This window comes from Galendromus occidentalis, unplaced genomic scaffold (genome assembly GCF_000255335.2).
Source record: "Galendromus occidentalis unplaced genomic scaffold, Mocc_1.1 scf7180000077531, whole genome shotgun sequence".
In the NCBI taxonomy this organism is placed as follows: Eukaryota; Metazoa; Arthropoda; class Arachnida; order Mesostigmata; family Phytoseiidae; genus Galendromus; species Galendromus occidentalis.
The window spans coordinates 55,152-67,133 of NW_003805519.1; the positions used below are offsets into that span (position 1 = coordinate 55,152).

General features: G+C 51.2%; 1 protein-coding gene across 1 annotated transcript; it reads right to left on the reverse strand.

The window, feature by feature from the left end:
* Positions 1-1,224: 1,224 nt before the first annotated feature.
* On the reverse strand, positions 1,225-2,152 carry LOC114828502 (uncharacterized). The gene is made up of 2 exons (XM_029112885.1): positions 1,622-2,152; positions 1,225-1,479 (listed from the first exon to the last, which is right to left on the reverse strand). The coding sequence occupies exons 1-2, from the start codon at positions 2,150-2,152 to the stop codon at positions 1,225-1,227; spliced, it is 786 nt and encodes a 261-aa protein (XP_028968718.1).
* Positions 2,153-11,982: the final 9,830 nt, after the last annotated feature.

An 11,982-nucleotide genomic window follows, 5' to 3' on the forward strand; every position in this document is an offset into this window, starting at 1 on the left:
AATCAAATCTCATCCTGACTCAGACTCATTCTACGCTCGAGCTCTTCTGCGCGGCCAGCATCTGCAACTCGAGACACTTCTGAGAACTCGCGGAGCCCTGCGTTCTTCTGTTGGCGGGTCTTGTTCGAGATACTGAGCGCAGCGCGAATCGCAGTTTCCCCGGAGTCAAGGAGAGTACCATAGCAGGTGTTTGAGGAGCCACCTGCTGGTGTTGTTCGGGATCCATTATTTCTTGTTTGACATGCTTGACAAACAGTCAAACCGCGAGAATCCGCAGGTGTAGACGCTCTGGAAGTCGTTCGACGTCGAAAGCTCATGGAGGGGCGTGATCGAGTGCCCTGTCTGTTCTCCCGGTCGTCTGGAAGAGTAGATTGCTAATGATTGCGTGTACACAAAGATGATTATTGAGCCGGAACGTCGCTTGTGGCCTCGTCGCTGCCCGACAACGTTACCAATTGCTCCAGTGATAATGTCGGCGAAGACCGAGTCTCAGCGCGCTTCTAAGTCAGGTGGTGCCTTGCCGGCATTCTAAGTCGTACTCATCAGGATAGAAACGGCTCATCGACCCCTACAACCTAATAATCCCTGGATGGAATACCTCCACAGCGAATCGCCGAATTGATTCGCGGAAGTACATGAATTTCAAGATTCTCTGATCTCGTCGACGAAGTCCGCAAATTCCAATGGCATACCTAATTCCATCAAAAGAGACTGCTCCTTTCTGATGAAAGACGTGAAAGGCTCGTCGGGGAGCCGCTGGCGAGCGAAGTATCCAGCAGGGGATCTTCTACTCTCCTCCGGGAATCGCACTAGTAGCTACTCGATCCAGTTTGGTAGGAGTTGTTGATCTTCCCGCTCAGCGAGAAGCTCGAAGCATGAAGCGTGCTGCTGCTGCCCGGAAAATATGCTTTTATTCACAGAAATGCACAAGTGATATCGATAAGCTAGAAATTCCCAAACTAATCCCCATATAGGACCTCCATATCTGCGGAAATCATCATCATCAACGTCATGAATTTCTGCGCGGACAAAATGATAGTTCCACCAATAGCTTCTCTGCGTCATCACGTCGACCGTTCTCCGGTATTCCTGCGGAACAGAGAAATGATTAGAATCTCCGATGCCAACAAGTGTACAATCCACAGAGTTTGAGTTTGGAGCATTTGGATGGACTCGCGCCAGAGAGCGATTCTGCGCTCATTCCGGGAATATCCCGGGAACGTATTAGGACGCTCTCCTCGCATAAATTAGGGCAGAAAATATCAGAGTCCATCCCTTCAGGCACCGTCTGCGATCCCAGTGATCGAGATACTGAGCAAGACGCATGGCGACGTCCTTGATATCCGCGACTTCCCCCAAGGAAAGAATATTCTCCGCGTACTCAAGGACCACCTCGTCCCCCGGTGAAATTTGAATGATCTTCCGCATCGTAGCTAATTGCCGGACCTTGCCATCAGCGTCCACTCGTCGACGAAGCACCTGGAAAAGCGACGCCGAGATCAGGGCTCTGGTGGAACTGTCTCCGGTCTATGGTTGATGACCCACGCGATCAGCATAATGAATTTGTTAGAAAGAGAGAATCCGATTGGATTAGTCCATCATTCCTGGACATCCTTAATACCTCGTGATGGAACAAGAATCCTGTCAAATGCCGAGTTGTCAAATGCAGGTTCCGATTAATGTAGGACTTCAGGAGCTGATCGAAATTGAGCTCTTCGTCGAGTGTTGAATAATATCGCGCAACTTCTAGGAAAGCGTCGCCAGCCACGTTAGGAACACTGAGCGCGGCCTTGAGATACTGTCTTATTTTCGAGCGCTGATCTTCGAAATTGGCCTCTTGAAACTCCACGAGTACCTCGTCATCCCTTCGTTGAGCTTTCACGAACTCTCGGATGTGTAGCGCCGCGATGTAGCCCATGAATATAGCAAGAAGGGGACTAGCTTCGTTTCCTTCTTCTTTGGTGAATAGATGTTTGTCCGCGTATTTTGTCAGAACTTCAAACTCGTGGGTCATCTTGGGGTGTTGCATCATAATCAGCAGAAGCTCGAGGGCTGCGAGACATCGTATCCTCTGATCGACTGGCACTACGCTCACAGCGAAGTCGGACATGAGTTTTCGGTCGAGTTTGTCTGATGGCGTTGGAATGCCCATTCCACCCGAGAGTGCCGAGAGGCTGAGCTGAATGAGAGCATCCCTCGATAAGGAAGTTTCCAGGACGCTCTCAAATTGCAAGCTGTTCGTCCACTCGCCGGAGATCCTCCTTGGCCACGAAGGCCGGACTAGCTCGCAGCAGGTAGTTTAGCTTCGGCACTCCGGCCGATCGCTGCAAGATGTGAGTCGCCACATGACTGCCCACGGAGGATAGTCTGCGGAATATGACGTCATATGCGTCAGACTTGCTCATGAGCGCCTTTGGCAGACCGGATTCGAACAGGGGGGCGCCCAGCAGCTCAACATGGCTCTCGTCAGGGAGCAGACGGCTGCCAGGTAGGCACTCGGAGGAGAGACGGTGCGCGCAATACAGCTCGACCGCAGAAGTGCCCTGAACGAAGAGTTCGCTTTTGGCGGGTTGAATCGTAGGGCCGTGGACCGCCGTGGATGGATGGATGGGTGGATGGATTTCTTTTTATTGTAGGGAATTCAAGAAGAAAACAGGGAATGTTCTAACAAATATTAATCAGCCACTCAGGAGGGTGAGCTCTCTGAGGGCAACAATTTGGGGCAGTCCGCGCGAGATCATCCTCGCGTTGCCGCGTTGAGCCTCTGTCGCAATGCGCTGACGAATGAACGACATCGCACGTCTGTCTCCCCTGGCGACTATACAATTGCCGATATCCCTCAACAGTTTCAAAGCATCTTCACCCCAGACTCCCGCAGTATCGATCACGAACGGAGCAAGACTGTACTCGCCAAGCAACGTCCCATACTTGGTTTTCTTGTCGGCCTCTCCTCTTGCTACCACAGCCCTAGCGTTTCGGGAAATCCGCCGATAAGAAGCGGCGTAGGCGTCTCTAATCGTCACGTCCCAAATCAGCTGTCGACCGTCCGGGCGCAACTGGTTATTCGGGGACAGATTTCGGGGTTCTTTGGAGTTTGTGACACCAGCCTGCTGTAGCGCTCGGGACAGCAGGTCATTTACTGCTCGATGGCGAGCTAGTCTGCCGGATCCCAGAGAGTTACAGCTGAGACGATGGAGACCTCGACGATCTCGCGTCGCGCCGCACGGGCAAGGATCTTCGTCGATCAGGGGCAGGCCGAGTCTGAGACCGGCGGCGAAGATCTCTGTCTGACAGTAGGGTCCCTATGTTCCTTGATGGCAGAGCCTGAAGCCACCATCCCGACTCAGGAAGAGACGCGTGGGAAAGTCGAATTGCATCAACTCCCGATCCCGACAATCGCGAGCAGAGTTCCGAAAGAACGGAGTCATTCGCGATCCTCGTCCACTTGTGTTGCTGGTGGCGATCGTCTTCGGAGGGTGACGAACCGAATCGAGTAGAGAATTCCTTCGTCACGAGGTCCATGAGGTGTCTTGACGGGTCATTGGGAACGTCACGAACGTCGAACGTGGCCGCGCAACAGGAGGCAGGAAAGGCAGCCAGTGAGATGTCCGATGGAGTCGGGATGCCCATACCGCCTGAGAGGGCGGGGAGACTTAGCTGAGTGAGAGCATCCCCTGATAAGGAAATTTTCAGGATGCTCTCGAAGGCTGCTGCAAACTGGTCGTCAATGCGCAGGAGACCCTCCTTAGCCTTGAAGATTGGACTTGCTCGCAACCAATCGGCGAATCTGGTGGTTCTCATCGAAATCATTTCTCAAACTGGATCGCATCTGATCGACGGGCACTATCGAGTTATCTCGGGAGCCACAATGAATAGGGCTGGATATTTAGCGCGATCGCGCGAATTCCCTGAGAGGCTTCTGGCATTTTCAGGCCGGAAGGAGCTGATCAGAATCTTCCATTCGTTCCAGTACATACAGCACATAGGAACGAGGAGATGGCGACCCCCCAGTAGAGACAAAAGGAAGGAGTAGTACTGTACGCTGAAAGTGTTCGAGAGTACCTTTCGAGATCTGCCCCCGAAAACCTTGCAGAGATCCGCTCCCCTTTTATCGAATACAAATGAACCCGAGCTGGAACTGTATCGTTATGTCTCTGGTGTTTCTCTTCGTTTCCTCCTTAGACGAGAGGAGCCGCAGATTTCTTGTACCCCGAGCACGTTTCCATGAGGAGACGTGCAAGACCTAAATACCAGACAGCAGAATGAGTTTTAAATTTCTCGTAATGAGAATAGCTGCGATGAGAGTACAGAGCGCGCGATCGCGCCGAGAGAGAGGACGATAGTCCAAGTCCGAAACATGCACGTGATAAAAATAGAGAGTGATCAATTGATCAACAACAATGCAGGTGAGTTTAGACGGAGCGTTCTGTAACTTCTCGAGTCATAATCACGGTCTAGGGCGGGATGGTTTCGGAAATTTCGCGGTCGGGGAAAAATCCTAAAACCTTGCCGCCCAAGGGAGTCAATGTTCGGGAAGCTGTATCTGGAATCGTCCAAGTTCTTGGCTGCTCAGGCTCCTGTCGACTGGACCCGTCAAGCCAATTACGGTCTCTTCTCGATTCAGTAGCCACCCAGTGTAGTAACGATTTCGAGTAGGCTTCGGCCACATCCAACTTTGGGAAAACATTGTTTCCGGAGAACTTGGTCATGACTCCCTCCGTATCAGGGAGCGGATGGTCGATATCCACGAGAGCTTCATCGAGTCCGGTAAAATAATCTGCGCAAACCCGTGAGTAGGCATTGCAGCGGTTTCTAACCGCGGTTAAAAATCGCGATTAACCGCTCGAAATCGCGGTTTTCAATCGTGATCAATCGCATGTGTATTTCGACGAATAACCGCAAATCGAGGCCTGCCAATCCGGACGCCAAAAAGCCTGAGGATCAGTCATAGCTCTCGCAAAATGGCTCGAAAATTATTCCGAAGCCTATTACCGGATAGGAGAACGAATATAATATGATTTCCGGAAGAGTTTTCCGACGATTGGCTCAGCTCCTAGAATAGCTCGAGGAATATCATCTTCGATCTCGGCGCACAGCACGTAACATTGAGATTTCACGTCCGGAGGCAGGTTGGATGTAGACCTGACAGCGGCGGAGCGTGCATCGACGTTTTCGTTGCTCAAGCGTTCGAAATCTAAACATCAACGATACTCTTTGCTCGTGCTGCGAGAGCCATCAAACGCTCCCGGCTTGATCATTGTCTTAGAGAGTACATCTTCTCTGGAATTCGTTGGACTCCATGATCCTTCCAAGTCTTGATTCATTAAACACACAAGCGGGGGATTCCATTCTCTGAGTGAGCTCGTCATCTCCCTTTCCCCTCCGAAAGCTTCAAATAAGCTACAGAAGAGATAGATCCATGTTCACATGCTGATTTCGCCTCAGATCACTCGTTGGAGCGATCGCGGTTATTTGCGATTATAATCGCGGTTAGCGGTTTTTCGGCTCCGGTTAATCGAAACCGCGGTTTTTCTGAATTGCGGTTATTTGCAATGCCTACCCGTGAGGAGCCATCAGGTTTCTTTACGACCAGAATCGGAGTTGTCCGGTCTGAGAAATCCACTTCAGTCAGCGTTCCATTTCGTGAGAGCCTGACCAACTCTTCATCCATTTGTTCTCGTAGCGCTAAGGCGATCGTACGAGGTCTCAGATGAACCGGAAAGACGTTTTCTCGTGAACGAAGTTGAACGATTAGAGAGCCCGAGCCCCGACTCGAAGAGTTTCGGAAATCTTGTCTGTTGAGAAGTCGAGTCGACGAGACCCACGTCTGGTTGTGAATTCTCGACTTTCCAGACCTCCAAGCCGAGCTGTATCGGCAAGCGACCGCAGAACAGGCTCAATTCGCTCCCCATGAGAACGAGTAGAGAATCTTGGATGGTGTTACCGTTGTGAGTGAATTTCGCCATGGAATAGCCCATGAGCATGATATCATCACGATCGACAGAAGTGCATCGGCTTCCGAACTCAGTGAGCGCCAAGCACCTAAGGGACGTCCAAGTCTGAATCCCAATGGTAGAGATGTTAGAATTTGCGCGGAATCCGATGGGTAACCCGTTAAAGTCGAGCGTGATGAACGTCTGACCCTCAGAAAGTTGCGGAGATCTGAGCACCTTGTCATTCGACCGAGTTAAACGACGATTGCCGGCAAAATGACCAAGTTTTCGGCAAACGCACAGCGCAAGACGCTTGCTCCTTGAATGACTGGCGACCGGTGGCTTGAGAAGTCTTCGCTGGCTCTCGCAGCGAGCTTGGTAGCCTGGGTTCGGAAACAGATGGAAGTATGATGAAAATTCGAAGGGAGTCCAATTAGAAAGAACTCAACCCATCCGCTCCCAAGATAGCGTTACTTGCGATCTGTTCTGCGGTTTCCCCGCGAGTTTGGCGATCTTGAAGCAACGTTTCAAACCCACGACAGAACAGAGACTTTGAAACGGCGAACATGTCTTTCAGTGCGATGACCAGTGCAGCATACTCCAGACTTTCGGGCTCATTCTGTGAGGTTCGCGTGTACTAACTTTTACCGAGCGCGCGACGGGAAGCTGACGTCGCTCCTCATCAGACTCACAGAAAGTCTGTAAGCTGTGTTCGTTGCGGCTGGAACGGCTGGAACGTCAACCCGCTCTTCGGATCGTATTCGGAAGTGCCGATCAAGGCTGGAGCATTCTCGAGAGCCACGGCTCCATCCGTTTCCCGACTTGTGTCTCTGTCTTCGATGGCCATTTCTCATTTACATAGACAACCGATTGCCACGTAAATCTCGGACACTCGAGACTCGAGAGGATTGAATCCCCTACAATGCAAATCCGATGATGAATCCTTCGGGCGATCATCCTTGACGATCATTTGCTACATGCGACCCTGTTTCAAGGCGATTACTCAGCAGATCTTCGGGTTTCGATTTCGCATCATTCCCAGAAGTCATCGAAACATCCTCACAAGATTTCCGTGTATTCCTTCGGTGAAGCCCAACGCCCTGGCCATTTCGTCGTCGATATCGGAGTGGTGAGGGATAATTTCCCGTCACAGTGCGGGGAATGGTGTCCCTGCCACATCTGACACAATGCGGGTCGATCCATCGGTATTTCCCTCTAGGGCTCTGGGGCTTCTCGTCGGTCGCTCTCCTGTTCCGGCGAAGGCAAACAGATTGCTACCTCGACTCTTTCCAAGCTATCCCTTCCATTTTTCTCGGTGGCGAACGGCATCTGCTCCTCGATCTAGTCATTGGCCTAGACAAGGGGTGTCAAAGACGTGTCCCGCGGGACACGAGTAGCCCGCGAGATTCATTCACGGGGCCCGCGATCGATCCTTCGGAATTTCTCGGGATATTATCTGTGCCATATATCTCTTCACAATGCAATTTCGAGTCAAATAATTGAAGTTTTCGCGGAATACTTTTGTGACTCCTTGAAGTACTGCGATGGGACGGTGATTGTGTATTCCCGTCGAAAATCTCCATCACTTCGATCACTAAAAAATACTGAATTCAGGGAGAAACTGGGGCTCAGATGTGATGCCCGCAGGTTACTTCAGCGCTCTTTCGCGTCCCGCCAGACATTCGACTTCGCCACCCCGTAGATCGAGAGTTCGATTTCATTCAGCTCCTTCGCTTCTTATCGAAGTGAAGGCCCCCTCGTCACCTTTTCTTCGAGAATCGGGTTCAGTTTGTTTGTTGCTCCAGCTTAAGCTGGACGGGTCCGGTTTATGACCGAAGTCTGAGTCCCTCATGAGTCTGCCCATCGGTTGGGAGGAGCGGATTTGTAGAGGTCGAAGGGGTTATCCCTTCGAATCTCTTGTCGTTCATCGACGAGTACGCTCCTTGAAGGTCAGTATTGTAGATTGCCGTGCGGAAGAAATCTTCGGAGACGGGGGCAAGGTACTCCCGCCGATACGGTCTGTGAGAACCTCATATTCGAGGCGTACACAGACATTCTCGAAATGATTATCTTTCGAGATGATTGTACATGATCTGGGGCATCTACGTCCATGGCAATGGAGTCTTGTCAATTTGCCGAATGTAGTGCCTCAAGAACGAAACGACAAGTCGTGGCCTTAGTCCCTTCTTAAACGGACATTTCCATTCTTGCAGAGGCGAATACAAGAATTGCAGTCGGACCGACATTACTGGCGGGAACTAGCCTTGCGACAACAGCAAGTCATTTTACTATTGGTACAGCAACAACGACCACAACAACCACAACAACCTCAACAACCACAACAACAACCACAACAACACCAACACCAACACCAACACCAACACCACCACCACCGACAACAACAACAACGCCCACAACAACATCGACAACAACCACAACAACAACAGCAGCAACAACAACGGCAACAACGACAACAACGACAACAACAACAACAGCGCGGCGTGTGCCGCGCCCTAGAGCACGGCGCGCCGGCGCGCCGGCGGTTCGGCGGCGTGGCGCACAGCTCTGGGCTCTGGTAACACCATAGTCGAACAGCTATGGGGACACTGACGTGAGCAAGATTCCGTTTCGAACACATCCCGGAGATAATCCTTAGCTTACATTGGTTTCCTCTCTATTCGATGCTGATCATTCCGAGTGAATTTAAGAGTATCGTCTGCATTGCCAGATTGTCATGGAAGCGGAGAGAAAACCCTGTCTGGCCTCAGCGTGAATTCGGCCCCGACTGCCGACTGTTTCGGCTCAAGTATCGCACTACTTCTTCGTATACGCTGTTCTTCATACGGAATTCTCGCGCCGAAGTGAAGTTCCGCGGACGGCTATCCGGGTTCGCCAATCCGTTCGAAGACAAAAAGGAATCAGGAAAAATCTTCCTTGGTCAAGCCAGGTGTCTTGTCCCTCCTCCGTCTCCCGTCTGAGTTCTGCAATCGCATTGATGCATTCAGATGGAAATATTCTTGAGATGATTGTACATGATTTGGGGCATCTACGTCCATGGCAATCGAAGCTTGTCGATTCGCCGAATGTAGTGCCTCAAGAACGAAATGACAAGTCGCGGCCTCAGTCCCTTCTTAAACGGACATTTCCATTCTTGCAGCGAAGGATCGCAGACCTGGAGGCGGAAAGGGATCCTTACCGAGATTTGTCCCGCCGCCTACTACAAGAGCTGCGAGAGCAGCGACAACAACAGGAAGAAGAGGACATATTGGCGTACCTCCCCGCTTTTCGAAGGTCAGTATTGAAGATTGCCGTGCGAAAGAAACTTTTGGAGACGGGGGCAAGGTACTCCCGCCGATACGGTCTGTGAGAACCTCATAATCGAGGCATTCACAGACATTTTCGAAATGATTATCTTTAGCTCTGCTTGGATGCTCTGCTGAGCTTGGTTGGATCATGAGTGTTAATCTACTCGCGGCTGCTTGCTCGGATCGGGGTAACACCTTGGTCGAACAGCTATGGAGACACTGACGTGAGCAAGATTCCGTTTCGAACACATCCCGGAGATAATCCTTAGCTTACATTGGTTTCCTCTCTATTCGATGCTGATGATTCCGAGTGAATTTAAGAGTATCGTCTGCATTGCCAGATTGTCATGGAAGCGGAGAGAAAACCCTGTCTGGCCTCAGCGTGAATTCGGCCCCGACTGCCGACTCTTTCGGTTCAAGTATCGCACTACTTCTTCGTATACGCTGTTCTTCATACGGTGTTCTCGCGCCGAAGTGAAATTCCCCGGACGGCTACTGGCTTATGGAGGCGCGACGCCGACGTATAGCAGGCCATGTGTGAAGATACGGTCATCGATGCATACACGCGAAATAGGTTGACGATGATATTCAATTCTTGTCCTGCGAAAATTGTACGGATTTTGAATAGTCTACGCCAGAGGTGGCCAACGGGCGACGCTCGTGGTCGAACACTGTAAGAGAATGAAACCCAATTTATCTTGGGAGAGCAAACTCGTCCGACTCAACCCATCGAGCGAGGTACCCGAGCAATCCCACCCAGGGACAGACCGTCCAAGTCGGAAGAAAACATCTGCTGGCCTCGGAAAGGGTGTACGGAACTGATCGTACATGCGTAAGAGCCGCAGCGCGCCGACGTACGAAACCGCTCTGTATCCACTGTATTTTATGCAGCTTGTGCGGTCCTCTCATCACTGAGACCAGTGGGCCGTGGAGTTTATGCTCCGAAGATCTTGGACCGCGCTCAGATATCATTATGTTCTTTTCTGGAACGTGGATGGGGTGCTCCGCGGACTAACGAAACTCCGGCTGCGGACCACCATACAGTCAGCGGCAAGCGTTTTAGCCAGCCCTGGTTTAAGCTGAAGCTTGAACGGTGGAGTTCGATGCGATGATAGCAAGATCTTCACTGGTGGCGGATCTCCAGAACTCCAGACCATGACTCTTCGAAAGAGGTCGAATTCGATCAAACGTGTAGGTATCAGTGCAGATCCCGATCTACACGTCCAGGCTCCGTAGCAGCATTACGATACACCAGCGGCCAGACTTAAGATAGATGCGCGGGGAACATTCGCAATGGAAATCGTGGAGACGATTCGTCAAATTGGGAATCCGTCAAATGAGCTTTCATAACTTGTCATCTGTCAGCGGGCAAATAACAACAGCCTTGGCGCCCGGAGATGCTCGGCCAATCGAGTTCACCGAAGTTCCATGCCACGAATTCAAGTTACAGTGGACCCTTCGTTTTTCCGGAATTTCCTGCAGCGGGAAGTTTAGAAGACGATGCCTCTCGTTCCTCAGCCAGCCGTGGTTCATCAGGGTTCCTCAACGAATCGTGAATGATGATTCATGACTTCGTTCGTCGTGATCGTCATTGATGCTCATAGAATCGAGATCCAAAGCATCAGCTAAGCTTTTTTTCGCACCGTCTCATCAGAGGAAGCGGTACTACCTCAGAAGACAGAATCGCAGAAGCCAGAATCATAGGAGCCAGAATAGCAAAAACTAGAATTCTCATGAGCCAGAGTTCTCATCGGCAAAGAGTCGCGTTGCCCTCGATCGACTCTCTCGGGAGTTGGCCACCGCGGACCCAAGCGGAGCAGAGGCTGGGAATCATGTTCGCGAATCCTAAATTTCGGGATAACCTCTCATATTATCCAAACCTCACTCCAGTCCACTCATGGAACAACCTTGGTCATCACTGATAAGTAATCATTGCTCATCAGCTGCAGTTCGCAGCGTTCCCTCTCTGTGCGATGTCCCGTCACCTCTTAGACGCCAGAACGTAATCAGAACTTTTTCTCGCGTGTCCATCATTCCGAAAACCACAGGCCGCCTCCGTCGCTCGGATCTTCAATGTTCGCCTCGCCTTCGCCGCGCAATACAATTATTTGTCTGGGTAGATCACGACAACGTGGTCAATTGATTCTTAACGCCACCTCGGAACGCACGTCTCGATGGTCAGAGGAAGTCTCGCGGGCGCTTTGGTCTCCTGCAGAAGATGATCAATCATTTCGAGAGCGGTCTTTCGGTACCATAGGAGCTCGCCCCAAGTGAAGACATCTGCTGGTGATAATTGACCGCAGGCACGGGGGATGTGATGGATAGCAAAGGCAGCGGACATCGATCTACTCATACCTGGAGCCCGAATCATTCATTCGAAAACCTGCTTACGTATCCGGGCCGCGGGAATGTCAGCGAGCTTCCATCTTCGACAGAAGAGAGCTTATGGAATTCTGGACCTCGCGTTGTTCACGGTAATCGATAGGATTCGTTCTCGGGCAGAACGGAGGCTTATCAGACCACCACACAGCTCGTTTTTGTATCACATAGCCGAGCCATCGTATCCTTGAATACTATTCAGTAGACACAGCGGCGGGAAAGGTATCGATCGGGTTATGGAAATGAAACGGAAATTTTAGGTTTTCGATTTCCCTTCTCGTTTTTGAGTTCAGCGCATTTTTCTCATTTCAGACTGCCCGCTGCCCCCCTCCTCGGGAACGCATCCCGTCCCGTTACTACGTTTG